The sequence below is a fragment of the Schistocerca americana genome, chromosome 7 (assembly GCF_021461395.2).
Source record: "Schistocerca americana isolate TAMUIC-IGC-003095 chromosome 7, iqSchAmer2.1, whole genome shotgun sequence".
NCBI lineage: Eukaryota > Metazoa > Arthropoda > Insecta > Orthoptera > Acrididae > Schistocerca > Schistocerca americana.
In genome coordinates, this window is record NC_060125.1 from 56,672,098 (window position 1) to 56,699,721 (window position 27,624).

General features: G+C 42.3%; 1 protein-coding gene across 1 annotated transcript in view; it reads right to left on the reverse strand.

The window, feature by feature from the left end:
• Positions 1–8,216: 8,216 nt before the first annotated feature.
• Positions 8,217–27,624, reverse strand: part of LOC124622337 (cytochrome P450 4C1-like) — a 126,057-nt gene continuing 106,649 nt past the window's right edge. Inside the window, exons 6-7 of the mRNA XM_047148014.1 lie at positions 22,400–22,600; positions 8,217–9,097 (exon numbers count right to left, since the gene is read on the reverse strand). Coding sequence (XP_047003970.1) covers positions 8,660–9,097; positions 22,400–22,600 — 639 coding nt within the window. The 3' untranslated portion in view covers positions 8,217–8,659. The remainder of the gene's footprint in view (positions 9,098–22,399; positions 22,601–27,624) is intronic.

Here is a 27,624-nt window from a genome sequence, read left to right on the forward strand (position 1 = left end):
TTTCCAAACATATGAACGAGCTGAAAAAATAAACTCTTCTACCCCACCTTTTGCAAGGTATTTCTGCAGTTTGACTGGACTAAATGCACGACAAAGCATTGCAACTTTGCTATGCACTCAATGTGTGACACTAGTTGAAAACTGAGAGTAGCTGCACATTTTGCATTGAGTGTTCATTGGGTATGGTTCTTCATACAACTTTCTCATTCAGGAAGATGCACGACAATTGCCTAGGAATTGCGCAAATGTTTGGTGGCCAGCTCTACATATGGGCTGTTGGAGGCCATTGGAGAGACACAGGGGGGGGGGGGGGGGAGGGGGGGGAGATGCTGTATAGCTGGATAAGAGCACACTGTGCTTGCTCCAGGTTCTCTTGGCAGCTGCCGCATAGTCATAATTACAGTGCAGCTAATGACAGAAGTCAGTTGTGGGCTGTTAATATCGTATGGGAACGAGACTTGATAGATACTCTAATGCGCTAATGAGGAACCGATTTACGCTGGGAAAAAAATTAGTTCCAATTCTGGCCATCAGATGCAAATTTGGCGCAGTGAAAGCAAGAGAGACGTATAGAAATGTTTCTGTACGTAATGGATTTGGAACGGAACGTGGGCAGAACATGTGAAACAAGTCAGAAATGCTTAATGTTGATTTTATTATAAAATGCCACTAACATAATAAGTCGACGAGATGCTGCATCCATAAAACGACGGGATCAGCAGTTGCTCGCAACTGTTCCGTTGCAATCTGGAGAATGTTTTTTGCGTACTGATTTTCAGATCAGGTAGACACCGAATGTCTTCTTTTAGATATCCCCAGAGCCAAAAGTCACATGGAATCAGAGCACGTGATCTTGCAGGCCATGCATCTGGAGAACCTCTAGGTATCACACATTCGTGGAAGGTTGCATTAAGTTGATCTTTCACTGGGCAATGGACATGAGGTGTTGCCTCATCTTACATGAAAACAGTGATTGCCATGCAGTTGCGCTCTTCCAAAGCAGAAATCACCTGTTCAAGGAGGTTTCGACAACTTGCAGACGTCACAGTACACCTGACAGGCCCTCTGGCTGTGTTCTCTTCAAAGAAGAACTCATGAAGAATACAGACATATTTCACACAATGGCGGGAAGTGCAAACTGCGAGTGTGTTAGCTCTACAAATATAAAAGTAAATTGAACGAAAAATGTACGACATACGTCAAAATCAGTGAATACTGCAATTGTAAATGCATTGTGCGTTATATTATAACTCAAGTGTCCGGAAATTCGGTCTAGAAATAGTGAACTACTGTTATGTGTATGAAGTCAAATAAAATGGCTCACGAGTGTGATGTGCACAGTGTTCTACCACACGGAAATACAGACGTTGAAAGTGAAAATATACCATGTAAAAATGTGTAGCAGATATTGAACATTTAAAAGAGTGCACCATAAGTATGCAAGCAGCGATTAACACTTTAAAGAATGATCTAACGAAACTTCGAAATCAAAATACTGAACTGTTAAGTTATCTGAAATCGAGAGCACCAATCGAAACAAAACCTACAAAAACTGTAAACAGTGAGTAAGGAAAGCAGAATGAATGGATCAGAAGCAAAAATACTTGTGTTATGAAGTGCCCTGATAAAACCAACAGCGTTAATACAAATGAAAAGTGTAAAAAAAGCGATCGACCAGTGCCACAAAAAAATGATACACAGTGAAAACAAGAGACAGAACGTATTAATTCTTTCTGACAGTCATGGTCGTCACTGTGCAAAAATTATGATCAGTTCTCAAAATCAAAAACGCTACATCTCTTCTGCTTTAAAACTTAACGCACAGTTAAAGGACGTGCTTTGTAACATAGACGGGAAGACGAAAGAATATACGAAAAATGACAGTGTCATCATTCTAGGTGGGACAAACGACATCCTAAAGAAATTTCAGGATTTTAGGCGTGCCTTATCAGATTCTCTTCATAAGACAATCCCCACAAAAGTTATCATGTGCACAATTCCGTACAGATACGATGTACCAAAACTGAACAACAGAATCTATGCTGCAAACGAATTCTCAATGAGCACTGCAAAAAATTATGAGCATGTAATGGTAATGGACGTTAATACATTCCTCAGTAGAAGCGATTATACAAAGCATGGATTTCACTTGCGAATGGAAGGCAAAGAGAAATTATGTAGATATTTACAGCTAGCATTAGGTGCCAATCTGCAAATACCATGTGAATACATACAATGTGAAGACCTTTCAGCAAACATGACAATGAAAACACAAGAAAAATCAGCAGCAAAAACGGACTTATCCAACTCGATAGTTATGAAAGATAACCGAGGAGTCGCAAAAAAGAATTGTACTACATCTTTATCACTCAAAGAAGACACAGCGAAACAAAACTACCATCGACTAAACCAGGCTATGATACTGGCAAAAGCATCTAACCCAAAAAAAGCAACTGAACCAAGTTCCACACCCGAAGATATTCAAGATACAACAAGAAGAACTGGGCACTGGAAAGCAGAAGCAGTACCCCACAGGAAACTCACTAAGGACATCAGAAGATCCAGGCTCGAAATTATCACCAAGGACATCTAATTTTACATGAATCAGTGAGCACCAACAATCAACTAGTACCACCTCAGCAACAGGAGGAGGTTCAGCAATTCCAGTGAGAAGAAATTTAAGGCGACCATGTCATTTACAAGATTTTTTATTCCCAGAAAGCCTCAAGACCAAATTAGGATAACTAGTGCACCTATCAACACCACCTCCAGTAGCAGTCCTTGCAGCAAAAACAGAAACCACCTCAACATCGACCACACAAGTAAAATGACCAAAGAGATGGAGAACTGCCCCTTTTCACCATCAGGACATTTTCTTATGACCAATGGAAAAACCAACTCACACTTCAAGATGAGGATGAAGATTTCCCACATAATTTGAATTCAGGAATAAAGATAAGTGGTCAACCAAGTACAATCAGAACAAACCTAAAATCTCACCAGGTCACTCTTCTTCATTAGAATATACAGTCTTAGGAATAAAGTAAGAGAGCTGGAAATCTTGCTATCGAGTGAACTCATATATGTTAATATACTTTGCTTAACTGAACACTGGCTAAAAGAAAATAAGTTAAAGACAGTGAAAATAACGGATTATGTGTTAGCAGCACAAACTTGTAGAAATCAGTTTACATGTGGAGGGAACTGTATATACATAAAGAAAGATATCAAATTCAATAACTTAGTCAATGTTGAATCATTAAACATTGAGAAAGATTTTGAAATATTAGGCATAGAAATTCCAGCATTCAAGTTAATTGTAATATGTTTAATAGATCTCCAGATACCCAACTAAAAAAATTCAACACTCGGCTTGATACTTTACTAAATAAAGTAGTAACAAATCGAAAAACTGTTCTTATATGTGGAGATCTAAATGCAAACTTTAATAAGCTAAGCAATTTAAAATCTGAGCTGATGAACATATTAACAGCCAATAATTTGGAGATTACAATCCACTCCCCTACACGTGAAATGAATCATTCTAGTACTACTATAGACCAAATAATAATTATCTCCAAAACAAAATATAAATCAATTGTAATTAAAGCTGGACTGGCAGACCATCATGCACAGGCTATAAGCTTTTGTGTAAACACTAATCCATCCTATAATTATATGAGGAAGACTACACACATGGGCAGAACTTTCAGTAATACTGCAGTACAAACATTCCAGAATTATCGCCAACTAGAATCATGGGAGCTAGTGTATAGCACAGAAAATATTTCTCATAAGTTTCAGGCATTCATGAATATTTTTAAATATTATTTTGATCTTGCTTTTACATTGAAAGCCAAAACAACCCAAACCATTAAAAGCAACAAGTGGCTTGCTAGTGGCATAAGGAAATCGTGTGCTAGAAAATGGTACCTTCACAATATTGCAAGAAGCTACAACACAACTCAGGAGTTTGATAGTTACTTTAAAAAATATAAATCTATCTTAAATAAAACAATAAAGGAGGCAAAGAAATGAAACAATGACAAAAACATAGAAGATGCTTCAAACAGAACCAAAGCAATCTGGCAAATTGTAAAGAAAGAAACCAAATCTTACAAAATCAGAGTTAATAATATAGTATTAAAGGCTGGCTTGGGAAACACTAATAACCCACAGGAAGTAGCTAATATGTTTAATAACTATTTTATAAATGTAACAGAGAAACTACTACAACAGACCTCTAATAGACAACAGCATACAGTAACAGAGAAAAAAGTCTCAAGCACATCAATGTTTCTGTACCCAACAAATGTAGAAGAAGTACAGGTTAAATAAGAAGTTTCAAAGTGAAACACTCTTCAGGCGTAGATGACATACCTGATTTCATTATAAAGAAATATGGGGACTTATCACTGAGCTCTTAACTTACCTATGTAACCTATCTTTTGCTACAGGAACTTTTCCTTCATGTTTGAAAATAGCAAAAGTAAAGCCATTATACAATAAAAGAAACAAAGATGATATTTCCAACTACAGACCACTGGCACTTCTATCTGTTTTCTCAAAAATATTAGAAAGGCTTTTCAATAAGAGACTAACAGACTTTGAGAAGTATAATGGCATTCTGTCAGAATCTCAACATGGATTCAGAGCAAACCATTCAACCAAATCAGCAGTTAACTCCTTTCTATTAGAGGCACTGATAGCATTAGACACAAAAAATTTACCATGGGCATATTTTTGGAATTTTCAAAGGCATTTGACACCAAAAATCATGACAAATTGCTGCACAAGCTAGAAAATCTTGGCATTAGGGGAACAGCTAACAACTGGCTCAGCTCTTATCTTAAGAACAGAGAACAATATGTGGAAATAGATCAGGAAAGGGATAATGTCGTAAGGAAATATAATTCCAAGCTACTGACTGTTAAATATGGAGTGCCACAAGGATCAGTAGTGGGTCCTGTTCTGTTCTTACTCTATGTAAATGACATAAACATAAGCAATGACAGCAGTAAAAAATTTCAATTTGCTGATGATACAAGTGTTCTAAATACAGGAAACTCAGAAGAAAATCTTGTAGAAAACATAAGAGAAGCCACTGACAAGCTAACAAGTTACTTTGATGACAATGACTTAATAATAAACACTGGAAAAACTGTAGCTATGGATATACACACAGCACAAACAAAAAATCTGATATCATCCAATCGAGAGCTAATGGACAGACAACTGCCAAAACAGCCTGTATGAAGTTTCTTGGACTTCATCTATAAGACAACTTGAAATGGAAAGCACATATTGAGCAAATGAACAAAAAATTAAGTACTTCTTGTTTTGTGTTATATACATTAAAAAATTGTACCAACTACAACATCCATCAGTGCATATATTATGCAGTTGTACACTCTCACATCCGGTATGGGATTATGTTATGGGGAAATTCTGGAGATGCCATCAAAACATTCAAAATCAAAAAAAAATTTATAAGAATAAAGAAAGGGGTAGATAATCGCAAATCGTGTAGACCATTGTTTCAAAAAAGGATGATCCTGCCACTTCTTTGCATATATATACTTGAAAATATAATTTAAAGCAAAATGTACATACAAAAAGACCATTCATCGCTCAAAATAACACAATACACAGCTATGATACAAAACAAAAATTGGATGTACATGTTCAAAGCGCCAAGACGAAGCTATTTCAAAACGATCTTATCCATCCTAGTATCAAGTTATACAGTGCCTTACCAGATTCCATTGAACACATACAAAACATTGGTCACTTCAAATCTAAATTGAAGTCGTACTTGATTGATCACTGCTTTTACACAGTACATGCATACCTACAAAAATAAATTTTTCTATTCTAAACCAATGTAGTCTCATTCAGAAGAACATTTGTATTTTATCTCTCTGTATATAGCGTAACAACATTTATTTAAGTATTCATCATTAATTGATATATTAATGTGTGTTATTATGTACAAGGGTATATTATATGTAAAACTGTTAATATTAACATAAAAATCCAAATATCTCTTGCACATAGTGCAGCTGTAGATGAAATGGATCAATAAATCAGTATGGCGAATATAATGGCTCTTCATGCACAACACCGTTTAACAGTTCCCAAAATTTGGCACTTCTGTGTATTCACTGTAGCCTGTAGTGTAAAATATGCCTCACCACTCCATAGAATATTGCCTGGCTACATTTCATCAAAGTGAACAGCAAATTCAGAACATTGCTGCAGATCATGACGTTTTAGTTGCTGTACCGTTTGTACGTTGTACAGGTACCAGTGTAAAATAGACCACAAAAATTTCCATATTGTTGGCCATGGGATAGATAATTCTCGTGACATTCAACGAACACTAGCGCTACCTGGGGCACATGCTGCTTGGTCAGTTACAGCAACAGAAAACTCATCAGTATCTTCCAGTGGGACAGGATGCCTTTCTCTTGTAGGTGCCTCGTAAAGCTCATCCATGTTTTCCAATTTCATTGTTATCATCTAAACTATTTAATGGCATCGGACCTCTCCTGAGACCTTTCATTCATCAAGCCTCTCTCAATGCAGTACTGTAATGATTGCCATTCACATAAAACACTTTCACTAATAGTTCACAATCCCTTCTCTATAGCCATACTATTTACTCACGTTATGGCTTGTCAAATGACAGCGTGGACCTCATACCTCTGAACAAACAGTGTACAGGAACTAGCGCCCACAGTCGGAACTAATGTGTTCTCCAGCGTAAATCGGTTCTTCATTAAGGCGTTAGCATATCTACCATGTTTCACTGCTGTACGATAATCATGGCCCACACTAGACCTCCTTGAGTAGCTCCACTTGAATTATAACCACCCAGAATGTGAAATTAAGCGAGGGAACCTCAGGATATTAGAACTACTAGCTCCAGCTGTGTGGAAGGTGATCCTATGTGATAGGATATCATGCAGACATGAAGGAAACTCTGATCAGCTGGATGGTATGTTGGCTTGTGGGGAGCTTTTCCTCCAGGTCCTCCCAGAAGCTGTGTGGGAGGAACTGGGAAAGCCTCAGGATATGGAATAGTAGGACTTCGATCTCTGGCAGTGTGGCGAATAATCCTACATACTAGGGCCTTGCTGAGGCTCAGAGCACACACTAATCCATTGGATGATGTGTTGGCTGATGGAGAGCACATTGTCCCCAAAGTTTGTCCAGTACCTACACTGTGCAGAAACACCATCGTGATGTTCACCTGAAACACCTTCAGTTTCAGTAGCTTAGAGGGTGGTCTTATGTGCTGAGATTATGAACAGACACAAAAGAAAACCTGTTCGATTTGATGATGTGTAGGGTGGTGGACAATGGACTGTCCTCCAGGTACTCCCAGCGACCTCAGGATGTTGGCCAGGAGGATATTCATCATCAGCAATGCTGTGATCCTGCAGAGGCATGCAGGCGACTGATCAGCTGAATGGTGTGTAGATGGCGAGGTCGTTGTCCTCAAGGTTCTTTCAGGAGGTGTGCAGCAGCAAGAAAAATCACCTCAGTGTATTGCCTAGAAAGTCCTTCAGCTTCAGCAGTGCGAGGGGTAGTCCTTAGCTGCTGGACCTGTGCAGAGGCACGCAGGAGAGATCAGAAGCACTCTGGAATATTTGACAAAAAGAGCTTCAGTATTACAGCGAATTGTTCTATGTGCCGGAACCATGCAGATGCACATAGGAGGCCTAAAAATCTGGATGGTGTGTGGCTGATAGAGACTGCATTGTTCTCCAGGTTCTCACAGCAGCAATTTGGAGGAAAAGCGGAAGCAGCGCAAAAAAATGTTGAGGAAGACCTCCAGATCTAGGACTGTGGTGTGTGGTCGTATGTCCTACAATCCAGCAGAGGCCCTTGGCTTTTAGTCAGATCAGTGGAATCCTTTCCATTAAATATCTCTTTATTGGCGACAATACAACATTACATCTCTGAAAAGAGTTTTAAAGGCTGCGAGCGACTATCTCTACAGCCATGTAAGTATTAGCTCCAAAAATTCAACTTACAAAAACAGAAAAATCAAAATGTTCGCAAGTTAGCAGACATCCGCAAAGCCAAGCAGATAAAATTGTCATCGATCATACTTCACAGTATACAGGATCTTGGGAGCAGTTACAACTAAAGTTACTGGAATGCCCAGTAAAAAAAAAAAAAAAAAAAAGGATTTAGAGTGTGTCATTTTGATTTTAATGTTATTATAAGTTCAGTTTCTGGAGGTGGATGACTATGGTGATAGTTGTAGGTATGTATGCACATTTAGGAGGTTTAGAAGCATTTGTAGACAGATGTACTACAGCGTGAAAGATATCAATGAAGCTACAGGCCATTAAGCTGTTTAGACTTAAATGGTCTGTAGCGTGATGGAGAGCACATTGTCCACCGAATCATCCCAGTGGCTGTGCAGCAGAAAGGTGAAGTGTCTCAGGATAATGGCCTGGAATATATTAATTTTCAGCCGTGAGGAGGGTGGCCAAACGTGCTGGAACCATGCAGAAGCTTGCAGGAGACTGTGCTCCATTTGACAGTGTCACTGACGGAGACTGTGTTGACATTCTCAGGACCAGGAATGAAAACCATCTCAGGACATTTGCCAATATGACGATCACCAATGTTAAGGGTGGTTCTATGTATTGCAGCCATCCACAGGAATGCATGAGACTCTGATTGGCTTGACAGGGTTTAGGCTGAAGGCGAGCGCACTGTCATCCAGATCCTCCCGTTGGCTACATGGCAGGAAGCGGAAGCGCTTCAGTATGTCTGACAGGTAGACTTTGAGCTGCAGGCGACTGTATTTGGAACCCACGCAGCTGCGCGCTCCCAACCCAAATGGCAGGTAGGTGCATGCATGCTCCTTGCCGACGCGGTCCTCCAAGAAGCGCGAAGGGTCGAACTGCTGCGGGTCCTGGAAGAACTGCGGCAGGCGGTGTGTGAGGAAGGGCATCACAAGAAGCAGGGTACCCTCAGGGACCAAAACCTTCCGTCGAGACCCTCCAGACAGCCAGAGGTCTCCTGTGGCCATCCGAGGAAGTATTGGGACCGTTGGGAACAGTCTCAGTGTCTCCTGTAGGTCACACCAGAAGAGACTGAAGATACACTGATCGAAAAAAAATAGCAGCTCAAAAAAATAATTAATGTAGAATAATGAAAGGTCAAGAATACATTTGTGTACTTAATATGTTTAAGTGATTAACATTGCAAGACCACAGGTTAATGTAAGCGCGAGATGAGCGATTGCATATGTGAAATGCCGATACATTAATAATAGATTTAATGGTCTGTAGCCTGATGGGAAGCACAGAATATTGAATGCAAGTATGCAAATATGCAAGCATTGTATGTGGAGGTGCCAAATTTTAATTTTTTGGATGAGATTTCATGCCTGACGTACTTGGTCGGTCAATACAGGAACGATTAACGCTGGTTGTGGATAACGCTGAAGATTTTGCAGGATGATATCACATACGTGCTCGATTACAGACACAACTCGTAAATGAGTAGACCAAGGCAACCTGTCGATAGCCTGGAGACCATGCTGGGCTGCAAGAACGATATGAGGGCGAGTATTATCCCTTTGGAAAACACGTCTTGGAATGCTGTTCATGAATGGCAGCACAACAGGTCGTACTATCACACTGACGCTTGACGCTCATATTTGGAGTCCAGGGTGTATGGTATAACGTTGAGAGTGCTCCTGCTGTCGTACGAAAACGCACTTCAGACCATAAATCCAAGTATAGGTCCAGTGTGTCTTGCATGCTGACAGGTTGGTTGCAGGCTCCTTCTAACCAACACAAAGCCATCACTAGCACCGAGACAGAACCAGCTTCCATCAGAAAACACAGCAGACCTCCACCCTGCTGTGCAACGAACTCTAGCTTGACACCGTTGAAGTCGTAAATGATGGTGGTTGCGGCCAGTGGAGTGCGTTCTACAGGGCGTCTTGGGCGGAGTTCTCCTTGAAATAGAAGATTTGTAACAGTTCGTTATGAGTTTGTGGTGTCAACTGCTGCTGAAATCGCTGTTGCAGATGCAGTGTGATATGCCAGAGCCATACGCTAAACACAATGGTCTTTCTCCTCAGTAGTGCCACATGGCTGCCCGGAGCGCAGACTTCTTGTGACTGTACATTCTTGTGATCACCCTTCCTAGTAGTCATGTACAGTGGCTACATTCCTGCCAAGCCTTTAAGCAATATTGCAGAAGGAACACCGAGCTTCTTGCAACCCTATTACTCGACCTCGTTCAAAGTCAGTGAACTGTTGACAATGCCATCTTTGTTGCCTGAAAGGCATTCTTCACCATCATCATCTCACTATGTCTAACCTTAACTGTAAATAACTCTCACGAGCGTTACAGTGTGTATTTAAAGTTAACCTGATCAGCAGCCTCATAGTGGCAGTACTGGTGCCACACTTACGCGACGGGAGCAAAATATTAATAGATGTCATATTCCAGATGGAGAAACACGCCTACCAACTTTGGTTTATATCGCACAACTTCTTCTTTGAGCTACAATTTTTTTCCCGTCAGTGTAGGATCTCAAGTTTTACACCGTGTTTCCACCACCAGATGGACAGGTAAACAAATTCCTTAGTTCTGGATGTAATACAAGTCTTTTACTATAGGTGTGTTAAACACGAGTATATACTCAGTCGCTAAATTACGTCGTGCAGTTACGACGATGTTCTGTGGGCATAAATGCCCAATGCAGCTGCCGACTGCTGGGCAGAAGCTTACTATAGCAGTAGCTGAGACGAATGCCTGTGAGTGATGCGGTGCGATAGGGGGAGGGATGGGGGGTGTACCGTCCTTCCCCTCGCTCCCTGCTCCCTTCAGCCTCAGAGCTGCCCATGGTGTGTGCTGTTGGCCATCCGAATCAGTTGCCTTCCTAGAACGATTCTGTGCCACACTTGACGTGTTTCGTTGTTGCTGTGTGTGTATGGTTGCCAGTCTCCTTTTGTCTTTTATTTGCAGCTTCAGTGCCAAAGAGGGAAATTCTTGTGAAACACGTACTCAGACTTTATGTCCCATTAATAAACAAGAAAAAATCTGGAAACAGCTGCCACTGACGACATTTTAAATAAAAAATAATAAACGCATTTATGAAATTTCGCACTAGGTATCAATAGTAATAGCCCACACGTATGCCAGATCCTGAAACCAAAGTCACACAAATGACGAACATGATCAATATTATTGCTGGAGAGTCAGTTCGCAGAAAACCTGTGATAAATTAGTATATTTCATCACTCGAATCTCATTAACTGAGTAACAGTTACCTACATTAGAAATGTTCTATAATAATGTGTATTAATCTACTCTAGAGTGAATTACAATGCACAACGAACTCTCTGCAGCATTTCTGTTGCACATATTTCTCTCAGCAGTGAGCGCTATTCGTCATCATCAGATTCATATTATGGCCAATATTCGTGTCTGAAAGCAATTATAGCTGCTGCAAGTACAGGGTGTTTCACGAAGAATGACATGATTTCAATACTCCATAATTATTGATAAAAATATGGTACAAACATGGGATGAATTGTAAAACACTCACAAAACCTTAAAGTCTTCGCTACATCATTACAAATGATGTATGTGTGCACCAGCAGTAGCATGAACAACATCTAGACGAGAGTTAAATTCTCTGCTTTCTGACAAGTTTTTTTTTTTTAAGGTCTTGTCATCTGTCTTCTGAATGGTTTGATGCGGCCTGCCACGAAGTTATCTCCTGTACCAACCTCTTCGTCTCAGTAGCACTTTCAACCTACGTCCTCAATTATCTGCTGGATGCCGTCCAATCTCTGTTTTCCTCTACGGTTTTTGCCCTCTAGTACCATGGAAGTCAGTCCCTGATGTCTTAACAGATGTCCTATCAACCTGTTTTTTCTCCTTGCCAGTGTTTTCCACATATTCCTTCCCTCTACGATTCTGTGCAGAACCTCCTTATTCCTTACCTTATCAATCCACATTCGTCTGTAGCACCACATCTCAAATGCTTCGATTCTCTTCTGTTCCGGTTTTCCCACAGTCCATGTCTCACTACCAGACAATGCTGTGCTCCAAACCCACATTCTCAGAAATTTCTTCCTCAAATTGAGGCCTATGCTTGATACTAGTAGACTTCTCTTGGCCAGGAATGCCCTCTTTGCCACTGCTAGTCTGCTTTTGATGTCCGCCTTGTTCCGTCCGTCATTGGTTATTTTGCTGCATAGGTAGTAGAATTCCTTATCTTCATCTACTTCGTGACCATCAATCCTGATGTTAAGTTTCTCGCTGTTCTCATTCCTGCTACTTCTCATTACTTTCGTCTTTCTTCGATTTACTCTCAATCCGTGTTCTATACTCATTAGACTGTCCACACCACTCAGCAGATCACGTAATTTTTCTTCACATTCACTCAGGATAGCAATGTCATCAGCGAATCGTATCATTGATGTCCTTTCACCATGAATTTTTAATTCCACTCCTGGACCTTTCTTTTATTTCCATCATTGCTAATTCGATGTACAGATGGAACAGAAGGGGGAATGACTACAGTCTTTTCTTACATCCTTTGTAATCCGAGCATTTCGTTCCTGGTCGTCCACTCTTGTTATTCCGTCTAGGCTCTTGTACACATTGTGTATTACCCGTCTCTTCCTATAGCTTACCGCTATTTTTCTCAGAAATTCGAACATCTTCCACAATTCTACGCTTTTCCAGGTCGACAAAGACTATGAACGTGTCTTGATTTTTCTTTAGTTTTGCTTCCATTATCAATGGCAACGTCAGAATTTCCCCTCTGGTGCCTTTAACTTTCCCAAAGCCAAACTGATACTCAACTAACACATCCTCAATTTTCTTTTCCGTTCTTCTGTATATTATCCTTGCCAGCAACTTGGATGCATGAGCTGTTAAGCTGATTGTGCGATAATTCTCGCACTTGTCAGCTCATGCCATCTTCGGAATTGTGTGGATGACATTTTTCTGAAAATAAGGCGGTATACTGCCAGACTCATACATTCTACACACCGAAGTGAATAGTCGTTATATTGCCACTCCACCTAATGATTTTAGAACTAAATGGGAGATGAACACTCTTTCCTTCACATATCCCCACAAGGAAATCTCATGGTGTCATGTTCGGCATTTTGCAGGCCAATAATACAGGACAGTGGCTCGGGGTCCCCTCTAGATGTTGTTTATGCTGCTGGTGGTGGACACAAAGAGCGTTTGCTATAGCGTAGGTAAAAATTTAAGATTTTGTGAATATTTTGAAATTCATCCAGTGTTTGTATTACGATATTATCAATAATGTGGAGTTTTGAAACCAGAGCATTCGTTTTGAAATACCTGTATAATGGGTAGAGTTTTAGTATTCTGTCTTATCTTAAATGAGTTCAAACTTCTTTGCAATGTATATCACGTTATTGGGTAATGTTGATACTCCTGGTCTAAGAGATGGTGTTTTGCTTGCTTACACACGAAAATCGGCTGGTGGTTGTTTGGGAGTGCCCTTTTAAAATTTTGATTTATGATTTGAAAGTAATGATGCACAAAGAACAAATAATGATAAGAAATTATAATACAGAAAATACAATAATTTTTTGTAAACGGTTCCTAAGAGCCATATCAGGATATCAGAAGCAAAAAGGTAAAAGTGACTCTTCCCATAAGTGCATCCAGAGCATGGTAAGGCATCTAAAATTGTGGCAAAGGGATACAAGTGAAACCCCAATCTTTGCTGCTCACCAATGATCAAAAAGAAAACTAGTTACAAGGTGTCACGAAACAGGTACATTGATATCGTCTTATATTGATTTTTGATGTAGCATGTTATCAAAATAACTTATTTATGATACGTGAGAGAAGGAAGTGACCAAACTGATGGGAAATATTTTCAATTATGGAATAATGCAGTAAACAGTACTCTTTGTTATTTTGTTTCTCTAGAGTAGCCATAAAGGCATGGTATTAATGTAGCATTACCTAAATGTTTTATTATAGCTCTAAATAGCAACTTTATGATAACTGAAATGATAACAACCTATGATAAAGCATTATAGAGAAAATGTAAATCAGATTTTTCTTAAATCGCAATATTCTGTAAGAAAAGGGATAAAAGTGCATATTAACTTCCACGATTTGTGATACAAAACTGATCATTTATGTTAACATGTTATTCCAACATGCAAACAGAAAATGCTAGAAAGTAGTTTTGTGTCTAATCTACAAAAACATTGAATTTCCATTTGGAAATCTCATTAGAATTCCGAAACCTTGTGAACTTTAACTGAAGTTTAGTCAATACTAGAAGAAGTGTACTCATTCCTCTTTGTTTCTGACGCACTCCTATAAATTAAAAGAGTAAATAAAAATCAGTGAGGGATGTCTATGGTACTTGGCTAGTTTCGCAGTGTTCAAATATTGCTGAAAATATCTTCAAAAATACGTCGTCGACATATAAAACGCAATGTTTACCCAAGAGTCACAATGTTATTTACCACCGCCTTGCTGCTAAGAAGTTGTCAGCTGAGGCAAAGAGAAGTAACGCGACCGAAAGGTGACTTGTTGGTGTAAAATGCATACCTGTGTGTGTGTGTGTGTGTGTGTGTGTGTGTGTGTCTGTTTGTGTGAGCACTGATCATTTTGGAGAAATCTAGGCACTAATGGGCTAAACATGAATGACACAAATTGCTTCTAGGTTACCTTAGTTCTTAGCGGCTGCATCTTACGGAAGCCATCAGTCCATAAGATGATAGGCAACATCAAGGATAATGTGAGCTCACGAGCGCCGTGGTCTCGTGGTTAGCGTGAGCAGCTGCGGAACGAAAGGTCCTTGGTTCAAGTCTTCCCTCGAGTGAAAAGTTTTAATTTTTTGTTTTCAGGCAATTATTATCTGTCCGTCCGTCCGTCCGATGCGATCACTTTTTTGGGAGTGATTATCACATCGACAAGAAAACCTAAATCGGACAAGGTAGAAGAATATTTTTATCCATTTGCCAAGTGTACAATTTAGGTGGGTCGACAACATATTTCTTTCATGTGACGCGCAGAATATATCAGACGTGTTTTCCTGTGGAGGAATCGGTTGACCTATGACCTTGCGATCAAATGTTTTGGTTCCCATTGGAGAAGCACGTCCTTTCGTCTACTAATCGCACGGTTTTGCGGTGCGGTCGCAAAACACAGACACTAAACGTGTTACAGTGAACAGAGACGTCAATGAACGAACGGACAGATCGTAACTTTGCGAAAATAAAGAAAGTAAAATTTTCACTCGAGGGAAGACTTTAACCAAGGACGTCTCGTTCCGCAGCTGTTCACGCTAACCACGGGACCACGGCACTCCTGATTTAGCCTTGTCCTTGTATTGCTTATGTTACACATGGACTACTCAGTTTGTATATTTTGCTTTTTTTTCATAGTTCCACACAACTTCTCCCGGTTTTCTCGATTGATCTGTGTTCAGTTTTTCTAGGCCTATCCACTGTGCCAACTTATAACTAAATCTGAGGGGGGTGCGATGTGGACGTCCCCTTGTAAGAGAAACTCTAATTCACAACCTGTCTCCCGTTCGCGTGACTCGCGTGGGTGTCACCGTAACAGAAACCGCCGTGATCATGATTCACATCAGCCTATGAACGTCAATGCCATTTATTCAAAGCCTTCTGCTTCACGTGCTTCTACAGCTCGTCGTGTGAATCAAGTTTTGCCAGACACTTCCTCTCGCATTCAGCACCATGCGAGGAAACTTTTTGTGACTTTGAACATTCGTGGACATTCTGTTCGCAGGCAGCTGGACACTGGTGCGTCAGTTTCTTCACTGAACAAATCAACGTATGACTTGCTTGGTTCGCTCCCGCTTCGTCGTTCGCCTTCCACGCTGACTGCTTTTACTGGACAGGAAATATCAGTGCTCAGCATGTGTAGTTTGCAAGCAACATATGGTGCAACAACCCGTGCAGTGTCTTTCCATGTGCTCCGCTCTAGTGATGCTACGAACATTTTTGGCATGGACGCATTTGAACTTTTTGGCCTTGTAATTCAGGACAATGTACTTTGCATCAACACCAGTGATCATGCAGACAATGTTGCCGCACTACGTTATGATTTTGCTGAACTCTTTTCTGATGGCCTTGGTTGTGCCACAGACTTATGTTATAGTTAAAGACAATGCCACGCCTGTTTTCCGGCCCGCACGCCCGGTACCGCATGCACTGCGCGACGCCGTAGCTGCTGAACTTAAGCATTTGCAAGACAGTGGTGTGATTGACCCTGTTTCTGCTTCGCCATGGGCTTCGCCTATAGTGTGTGTGAAGAAACCAAATTGTCGTCTCCGCATTTGTGCTGACTTTAAGTCTACAATAAATCCCAAGACAGTGGTAGCTACACTTCCCTTACCGCATCCTGAAGACATTTTTGATAACTTTGGTGCGGGAAAATTCTTTCCCACAGTTGACTTGCGGGACGCATACTTTCAGATTTCGCTAGACGAACAGTCGCAGTGCTATTTTTTGATCCACACCCACCTTGGCTTGTTCAAGATTCGCCGAGTTCCGTTCGGTTGTTCTTCGGCGCCTGCTATTTTTCAGTCTTATTTGCCGCAGTTGTGTGCCACTGTCCCTGGTTGTGCCAATTATCTGGACGATATGGTTGTATCAGGTCGCACCCCTGACGAACATTTGCAGAATTTGCGTGCCTTGTTTACTGTACTTTTGCAGGCAGGGCTAAAGTGTAACAGAGACAAGTGCAAATTTTTTCAAACTGAGATTCAGTATTTAGGACATATGATCAACGGACAGGGTATCCACCCTTCACCGCCACATCTCAGTGCGATTAGAGACCTTCCAGCACCCAGGAACTTGAAAGAACTTCAGTCTGTGTTGGGCAAAATTTCATATTATATTCGGTTTATACCAAATGCAGCAAAGACTGCACCGCATTTGCGGCGCCTTCGGCGTAAGAACATTCCTTTTGTTTGGTCTTCAGAATGTGACGCTGCTTTCCACAAGCTCAAGTCTGCTTTATTGAGTGATCGCTGTTTGATTCCTTTTGATCCCTCCAAACCAGTTGTTTTGGCTGTCGATGCATCTTCTCACGGCATCAGAGCGATTCTCTCGCACCGCATTAATTATGTCGATCGCCCGATAGCTTTTGCGTCTAAGTTGCTCAATACTACCCATCAAAACTATTCTCAAATCGAGAAAGAAGCGTTAGCTACTGTCTATGGAGTGACAAAGTTTCATGATTTTTTTGTACGGTCGCAAGTTCTAATTGGTCACCGACCATAATCCTTTGACGTCGTTGTTTCACCCGTCAAAGCCAGTTCCAGCCCGTACGGCACAAAAGTTTCAATGTTGGTCTTCCTTTTTGTCTAACTACAATTGTGAAATCTTGTTTCGGCCTACGGCCCAGCATGGCAATGCTGATGCTTTGTCTCGTCTACCTGTCGGTCCTGACGAAGTGGTTGATTCTTCCGAACTGTCCTGCTTGTTCGTTGATTGGCAAGATAAGGAATTAGCTGATGGTTTTCCGGTGGATTTTCGTCGCATAGCTTCAGCGACAGTCGCCGATGCTTCTTTGCAGATTCTTTTGCAGTGTATTCGTACTCAATGGCCTCCATCTCCGACGCAGTTTCGTGATCCACTTGTTCGACATTACTTTGCGCAACGTCACAACTTGTCTGTATACAACCGCTGCGAACTGAGAATGGCATTGATAAACAAATTGAGAGTTTGCTTGCTAATTGTCGCTCTTGCGCGGAGCATCAATCTGCTCCCCGCCAGCGCTTCTTTGTATGGCCGACTCCTATTGCGCCTTGGCAGCGCGTTCATATTGATTTCGCGGGTCCTTTCTGTGACACCCCCTGGTTGATAGTTATTGACGCGTACAACAACTTTCCTTTTGTTGTGCCTATGTCTTCTACTACATCTGCCAGTACTATGCGGGCTTTGACGTCTAATTTTTTGCATTGTGGGCTTTCCTAAAGGGGGCGCGAATTGTCGTCCATGAAGACGAACGCCTCGCCAATATGCTGCCAATATGTTTGCACTATTGGTCGGAGAATGGCATTCACGTATCGCACAGCCGTTACGGTGCCTTTCATGACTGCCAGCGGCGCACGTCGGCCCCACATAATGCCACCCCTAAACATCAAGGAACTTCCACCTTGCTGCACTCGCTGGACAGTGTGTCTAAGGCGTTCAGCCTTACCAGGTTGCCTCCAAACACGTCTCCGACGATTGTCTGGTTGAAGGCATATGCGTCACTCATCAGTGAAGAGAACGTGATGACAATCCTGAGCAGTCCATTTGGCATGCTGTTGGGCCCATCTGTACCGCGCTGCATGGTGTCGTGGTTGCAAAGATGGATCTCGCCATGGACGTCAGGAGTGATGTTGCACATCATGCAGCCTATTGCGCACAGTTTGAGTCGTAACACGACGTCCTGTGGCTTCACAAAAAGCATTATTCAACATGGGTGTGTTGCTGTCAGGGTTGCTCCGAGCCATAATCCATAGGTAGGAGTCATCCACTGCAGTTGGGCGGCCTGAGCGAGGCACGTCATCGACAGTTCCTGTCTCTCTGTATCTCCATGTCCGAACAACATCGCTTTGGTTCACACCGAGACGCCTGAACACTTCCCTTGTGCCACTTCCTGGCACAAAGTAACAATGTGGACGTGATCGAACTGCGTTATTGACGGTCTAGGCATGGTTGAACTACAGACAACACTAGCTGTGTACCTCCTTCCTGGTGCAATGACTGGAACTGATGGGCTGTCGGACCCCCTCCGTCTAACAGGCGCTGCTCATGCATGGTTGTTTACATCTTTGGGCGGGTTTAGTGACACCTCTGAATAGTAAAAGAGACTGTGATTGTGATACAATACCCACAGTCAACATCTGTCTTCAGGAGTTCTGGGACCTGGGGTGATGAAAAACTTTTTTTGATGTGTGTATTTCTACATATAAACTGCTTCTATTACTTACTAAATTACACACTGATTTCTTATTGGCACTACTAAAATAAATTATAGGTTAGTAGACGAGCATAGTTAGATCTTTGTACTGTGCGTTGGTACCATACATGAAATTTATTAAAAATATAGGTTCTATAACAATGCAAAACAGACATTATAAGTGCCGCTTATCTAAGTTACAGCTTAAAGTGCACTTATTGTTCAGAAATACCGAAATAAACAAAACCTGTACAAAACTCGTCTGGTATAAAAGTCAACCTGGCGCATTCCGAGTGGCGACTCCGTCCCGTGCGTTGTTTGGATAATTCTGGTCTGGGGGAAAGATGGCGTACACTCGATGCTAGGTTAGTCAGTTCGCTTGTGCGCTCATTTGCGAGCGTGCTGCGAAGCGTCGCTGATTGTGAAGCTTGCGCGCAAAATTTTCCTGTTTTCACCCACACCACGACTTCGCGCTGCAGAGCACCGTCTCTATATGCTCCGAGAATAGCGTAATATTCGACCCATCAGTCGTGGCACTGCCCGGTAACGTGCACCGGCGACCAGAGGCGTGTACCAAGCCTGCACGGCCCAACTGAGTACGCAGCCTCGACTCGTGCTGTCCTGTCAGCAGTCAGCAGGGCGAGCCTCGACTGGCACTGCCCGGTCAGCGGTCAGCCGGGGGAGCCTCGACTCGACACAGTCTCCACAGCGCGAAGCCTGGCCGGGGCTTTTGGCAGAGAGCACGTGCTGTTGCATCTGGTGGCGCTAGCTGTGTGAGCGACTTTTCGCTTTCTTCCGAAGCAGGATCTTCAAGTTGAGTTATTAGTTACCCATTCTTAAAACTTGACTGTTAAGATTTGTTCGTTATTTCTGGACTGTTGTTTTCTCAGTCCATGACATGTGTGATAACAAGTCGTGTGTTTTCTTGCCTAGAAGTTGTGACTTGTGTTTTTGGGTTCTTTTAAACTCATCTTGAGTGATGTTTGATGCCTTGATCTTTGTGAGAACCATTTCGAAGTTATTGGTACCTCGATTAACTCTTCATCGGCCATATTTTCCATTACCGGTGCGGCTGGATCTGACCATTGGAAATCGGTCAGATTGTGGGTCGGTCGTGAACTGTCCCTTGGTTGCGTTGCCTTCCGATTAAGAGCTTGTCGGTCGGGCTGCCTGTCTCACATAAGCATGCGTTGGTGTTACTTCCCAGGTCGACCCTTGGAACCTTCTGTTCGCCGCTCCTTCCGTTTTACATAGTGATTTCGTTTTATTTTTAGGTACTTTGTGGCCTTCAGCCGAGTTTTAGCTTATTTAAATTGCAAGGCTGTTCTTTTAGGCCTTAAGCCGTAAAATTGTTTTCTGCATGGTGTGAGCGGGCTTCAGCCGAGTTTTAATCTCTCTGAAGCTAAATTTCAATATCTTGGTCTTGCCCTTAAGTCATAACATTGTTATTCTTTAGTATGAGGCCTTCAGCCGAGTGTTACATGAAATATTTTGAGCTAAGGCCCGCAGCCTTTTTAAGTTGAAAACTCTTCTTCCTAAGCCGTTAAACTGTTTTGTTGATATGCGTCCTTCAGCCGTTTTCAGCCTATTTAGAATTAACATTGAAAATCTTTGTTTTGGCCTGTTCTTGCTTAAAGTGTGGCCTTCAGCCTATTTTTATTGAAGTAATAAAATTTTTTTTGAAAGAAGTGAGATTTCCCAAAGGACTCCTGTACCTCAGTTCCTTGCTTAGGCCTTGGGCCATGGAATTTCGTATGTGGAATTCAGCCGATTTAAATCAAATCAAAGGAGCTCTTTCGTTAAAAAGTTTTTAATTCTTGCTTATGTTATCATGTGTTTTAACTAATAAAATTTATATGTTGAGTGTAACTGACAGCAACTTATTTTGGCCCTTTTCCACAAATAATATCTCACCCTCTCTATCCTGCTAGTCCAGGGATTTTAGTTTACAGTCGCAGTTCTCGTATTGGACATTGGCTGCTGGTTTCCTTACAGAGTACCTCCTCAGGGCATCCCCTGGCATCGCAATCACTTTCCAAGTGTATACGCTGAGATGAACAAATGTCATAGGTTATCTCGTAGTATCGTGACAGAGTGCGTTTTGCTCAGTGTAGTGCAGCAGCTCGACTTGTGACACGAATTCAACAGGTTGTTGGAAGTCCCCTGCAGACATAATGAGCCACGCTGCCTCTATAGACATCCATAACTGTGAAGGTGTTGTCAGCGCAGGAGTCTGTGCACGAACTGATCTTTCGATTATGTCCCATAAATGTTCGATGGGATTCATGTCAGGCGATCTCGGTGACCAAATCATCCACCTGAACTGTCCAGAATGTTCTCCAAACCAATCGCGAAGAGTTGTGATCTGGTGAAATGGCGCATTGTCATGCATAAAAATTACATCATTGTTTGGGAACAGGTAGCCAAACATAACCATTTCCAGTCAATTATCGATTCAGTTGGACCAGTGGAGCCAAACCATTAGGTGTTAAAAGAGCCAACACCGTTGAGAAGCAACCACCATCTTGCACAGTGCTACGTTGAAAACTTGGGTCCCTCAGTTCATGGAAATCTGTGCTGCACTCCAACTCTAGCATCAGTTGTTACCAAATGAAGTCGGGACTCACCTAACAAGGCCACTGTTTTCCTATGGTCTGGGATCCAACTGGTACGGTCACGAGCCCAGGAGAGCCACTGCAGTCAGTGACGTGCTGTCAGTAAAGGCATTCGCGTCGATCGTCTGCTGCCACAGCCCAGTAACGCCAATTTTCGCCAGACTGTCGTAGAGGATACAGTCATCGTACATCCCACATTGATTTCTGCGGTTATTTCGCACAGCGCTGCTTTGTTAGAACTGATGCCTCTACGCAAAAGTCCCCGCTCTCGGTCGTTAAGTGAAGACTGTTGGGCACTGCTCTGTCTGCAGTGAGAGGTAATGCCCGAAATTTGGTATTGTCAGGACACACTTGACACTGTGGATCTCGGCATATTGAATTCCCGAACGGTTTCTGAAATGAAATGTACAGTGTGTCTAACTCCAACTACCATTATGTGTTCAAAGTCTGTCATTTTCCGTCGTGTGTGCGTGATACTACCGCCATCTGTTTGTGTGTATATCGATATCTCATGAATTTTGTCACGTTAGTGTATTCAGTGTTTGATGCATCTACTTTGGAAGTGAGCAGGATGACTCTTTGCCGGGGGTAGGCTGAGGATGACACATTTTATCGAAACTGGTAGCCAGTTGGCACAATAAAAGATTGCGATTGTAGACTGAAACATATATTATTTATAAAGTGTACTGGTCGGTGTTCGAACCGCCAGTAAGTGTAGAATATGGGGTCCTACTATGTCGGTCCATATATGGGAAAGAAGTATGCCTTGCGACCGCACAGACAGCCAGTGGACAGTGGCTCACCTTGATGATGCTCTCCAGCACCCTGAGTCTGCCTAGGTCTGCCAGGCTGGGTGCCCGCAGGTAGTCGTCACCCTCGCCAAAGACGTCCTTCAGCTCCTGGTGGGCTGCATCCTGCCACTCGGGGTGGAGGGCCAGCAGAGCCAGGGTGTAGCTGACGGTCACGGCCGTCGTCTCCGTGCCGGCTATCAGAAGATTCATGAGCTGTAAGGCATTTCAATTAGATTAGCTTGCATGCACTGTTCATTCTGTAGGACCACATCAAGGAATGTTCGTGAGCGTGGGAAATCCAGAACACACCATTAGCCGAAACCTACCCATGCAAGGAACAGAAGAATATTTCTAAATAAATAAGATGGTAGAGCAGTCTACGAGTGTACTGACAGTTCATAGCGTCCAACGGGCACCACACTTGGGGCTCAGACACGTCGCCATCGTCTGGTGTGGTGGCGACCTGAGCTCCTGAGGGCGCGCGGCCGACCAGTAGCCCCTGCCCCCGCAGACAGCTCCGACCGCGGTCCGCGCCCGCAGCTGCGCGTCGGCAGCATTGATGTAAGTTCTCTGTGCGCCCTGGTCGCCAGGCCGATTTGTTTGCCGAGAGTCTTCTTAATTAACTCAGTGCTGCTTCCCAAACCTTCCTAAGATTACAGCCGCAATCTCGCCTAATGAGATCGTCCCTGGTGCGAACTTCTGTGGCCTCTGTCCCAGTATTTGGAAGTCTGTTCCAAGTTCCTGCTACGCTCGTACTCCAACACACGATTCTAGGACGAACAGTGCTTTGCGACCGCTGACTATCTGGAATACGTTAGTCGAGTTAACCTGTGGTTTCCTCGACAACGACTTCGACAGTGTACACCTGCGGACTGTTAGACCAACAAATACGTCGGGAGAAACTGAAGAATCACAATAAATCACATGTTCATGGTTTATTTGCAAACTATGTTCGACAGAGAGCTGAAAATATGAAATTCTCCTTCCATCAAATAAATTCAGTATCTCCTGAGATACACAAGGGTTTTTACTAGACCTTGTTTTGTTTTGGCTGTTTGATTCACTGCTGCCTTCACTATTCTATAATTCAAAGCTACCCATTCTACTGTATTCGTCTCCATTGTTGTCGTTTGAAACTCTCATCAGTTTCTCGTTCTTTCAACTTATCCAGGTTCTGTCTCCTTACTTTTCTAAGGTTCTGCAAGTGATTCACCTTTAATCTACATTTCGTAACTAATCAATTATGGTCAGAGTCCTCAACTGTGCCTGGAAGTGTCTTACAGCTTGAAGTCTGGCTCTGGAATCTCTGTTCTACCATTATATAATCAATATGAAACCTTCTGGTGTCTCCAGGTCTGTTCCACACATACGACCATTTTTTACGTTTCTTAAACCAACTGATAACGACGATTAAATTGTCTTCTGTTAATAGTATTACTAGACAGCTTCCGCTTTCACTCCTTTCCCCCAGTCCATATTCTCATACTGTTTTTTCTTGTCTTCCTACTACCTAATTCTAATCACTTGTCGCATTTAAATTTTCTTCTTCTTTAACTATCTGCATAAAGTCTTTTAATTCAATATATTTGTCTTCATCATCTGCAGAGCTACATGGCATACAAACTTGTACTACTGCGTCCAGAGTTGGCTTTGTGACTGTGTTGGCTACAATAATGCATTCACTAAGTTGCTCATAGTAGCTTACCTGCATTCCTATTTTCTTGTTCATTGGTAACTTACACCTGCGTTACCTCTGTTTGTTTGTGTATTTATAGCCCGTACTCAAGTGTTGAGAAGCCCTATTCATCCTGTCACTGAGTTTTACTAATGCTCACTATATCTCACTTCAACCTTTTGTGTCACCTCGTCACTATAGGCCTGTACCATGGGAAGTAAGGAGAGGATGTTGTTTGGTGGCTAGTATCCTTTTCTATAACACAACTGCATGGATGTATTAATTGGGTTCTTTATTAACATAAACAAAGGGTCCAGGGGTTGTGGTACAAGCTCTTCCGTAATAGTCCACGTTAGCCTTACTCCAGGTGAAGTTCAAGTACTGCCATAAATAATACTATGGTCTCTATGTGCTGCCCGATACTGAGATTCTGGTTGCGACTGCGGCTGTCTAAGACTTCAGATGACTCGCTGGATGCCTGACTAGTCCCTCTGGTCCGCGGCGGCGATCTAGATATTGCCGTCGGCTGAGAGGGCGTTGGCGGTGATTTCTTACAACTCCATCTTCAGCCTCTGTCGGTCTTCTCGCAACCTCTTTGCTGCCTGGTGTGCCGGCGACGGCTTACGCCAACACACAACCTATTCATTTCCTTATTATACTTGGTAACCTACCTACCAGCTTAAGGAATCTAACATCACTTCCTATCTGTAGAATAGCACTTTTGCTTTCCTAATGTCGACATCCTCCTGAGTAGTCCCCACCCAGAGATCCAAACAGAGGATTATTTTACCTCTGGAATATTTTACTCAACAGGATGCCATCATCATTCTACCATTCAATATCTTTTTGGGAAATGTAACTAGTAGTTTCCCATAGCTTTCAGCTATTCACAGTACCAGTTCAGCAAGCTGTGATGGCTAACGTTACAAGGCCAGATCAGTCTCTCATCCAGCAACCAAAGTTTTCTTGATCTCTCCATAGATATCCCTCTGTTTTGGCTCCACATAGGGTATCACTATCTGTATCGCTGAGGCATGCCGGAAACCCCATCTCAGTAATGTATTTGGTTCATGGGACAGAAGAAATCATATAAAAACTTCTATAGTAGAGCGTAAAAACTGTAGGGCTGGAAAGAGATTGGAAATGCTGCTCGAGATGAAGATGTTGGTACAAAGAGAGGAATTGATGGCTGGCTGCATGACACCAGTCAGTGGACTGATGACTCAAAACGAAACCAGCGCCACATGGGGTAGCTGCGTGGTCTAAGGCACCTTGCCACAGTTCACTTGGCTCCCCCTGTTGGAGGTTCAATCCTCCCTTGGGCATGGGTGTGTGTGTCGTCCTTAGCGCAAGTTATTTTACGTTAGATTAAGTAGTGTGTAATCTTAGGGACTGATGACCTCGGCAGTTTGGTCCCATAGGAACTTACCACAAATTTCGAAATTTCCGAAACCAGTGGTAGGTACTGATTTCTACAACTGTCGATCTGAGGCTGGGGACACGGTAATCTGTTTATCATTAACGGTATCACTATTGAAATAGGTCCTATTTCTTGTGGACCCAGCAATGGTTAGGGTGGGTTTTTGTTGCCATCTCGCTACTCACTGCTCGCCGGCTTGGCCTGGCGGCATTAAGGTAAGTCTGCGGAGTCTTAACGGCCCATTTGAACCACAGCGGCGGCCGTAGTGGCCGAGCGGTTCTAGGCGCTACAGTCTGGAACCGCGTGACCGCTGCGGCCGCAGGTTCGAATCCTGCCTCGGGCATGGATGTGTGTGATGTCCTTAGGTTAGATAGGTTTAAGTAGTTCTAAGTTCTAGGGGACTGATGACCTCAGAAGTTAAGTCCTATAGTGCTCAGAACCGTTTGAACCATTTTTTGAACCACAGCATCGCTGCTCGCAGTGACCCTCGCCAGGTGATAATAAGAGGATGGTTTGTATTTCGAGCCGTGAGCATCGCCACAAGACCTGGAACTAGAGCCATGATTGGCATCTCCAGCAGTGCCGTGTTTGCGAGCTATGTGAACAGCTGCAGGGTAATTACTCCAGGCGAGCAGTGAGCAGGAAGGCTTCAGCGTAGACGTATCAGGGCTTCTGGCGAGCAGGACGTGTGGCGTGCCTGAGGTGCATAAACGTGTCCTTATAATGGGCCAGGTATGAGCCGAGAAATGGGGGCCTCCAGATCGCTACTTCTTATGAGTGGGATCGAAGGGCTTGGGGTATGGTGGCTCGAGTTTTCAGGATTTGCCCCTTGTACAATCTTGGAATTCACACTCCATTCCATATCTAACGATTCATATTTGTGTTAATATTATTCTAATGTAATAGATGAAACAATCGTTTTACAGCTGTGTGAACGAGTACTTATTTGTGTGTAGATTTATGTAATCATTATTATGTGAAACGAGAAAATATTCTGGTAATTAATTTACAGTAAATCTAAAAGACCACATGCTGCAAAGAATTATGCGAGAACCAATTTTTATATTTGTCTCAAACAGTGCGACAGAGTTGAGAGTACGACGTAGGTTCATTCTCTGAGTCATCTCCAATCAATGCTGCAGCCGAAAACGTGATTGCGTGGACTGCATATAAGAGCCAGACGTTTCACAGGGGCATTGCAAGTGAATGTGTACTCGTCAGGCCCACTTCACTAATGTTTCTTCCACTCACGTTGTCATGTGCAGCTATGTCCCTTATGAAAAATGCAGGGTGATTCACGAAGATATGGAAATATTTTAATACGTTATTCTACAACTAAAACTAAAGAAAAAAAGGTCATATAAACATATGTCCACAAATGTTTACTTACAGAGTTACGGCAAATAAAAGATTTTGCCTCTAATTTAGCAACTTCGCTAATATGAAGCCATCGCAAAATTGTACGAGGTTAAAGCAAAGCATGAATTCCATTTATTTTGTTGTTATCGGTCTGGTGAATCTAATAAAACATGTCCCAGACGTGTGCCTGCAGTAGTTTTCCAGTACATCCATAGAAGCAAAGAAGTAATCTCGTAAAATTTTTAGTTTATTAACTACTTGACCCAATTTGTTTTGTAAATTTCAGACAATTGCACAAAGTTTTCAAAAGAAGTTGTAGACAATTTGATTTTGGAAAAATAAAATAAAAAGTAGACACCATATCGGCGTATTGCTCTGTCGTAAATTTGAAAGGCATCCCTGTTTCATAAATAATCTACAAAGTACAACAGTTAATTGTAGTTTCACTTAAATACACTAATAACAACAGTGTTGGATTCACTGAACAATACAGAAAACTAACTCGTTTGAAGGTTAGGAAACGACTGAAACAGCGCATTAACCGTTGCCAACAATGGCATAAACGTTTCTACATTCTTAATGGAAAGTAAAAAAGTTTACTTGTATAATAATCTTTGCTTCTCTGGATGTTCTGGAAAACTACTGCAGATACACGTCTGGGACATGTTTTATTAGATTCACCAGACCAATAACAACAAAATAAATTGAAATCGCGCTTTACTTTAACCTCCTACGTTTTTGCGATGGCTTCATATTAGCGAATTTGCTAAATTTCAGGCAAAA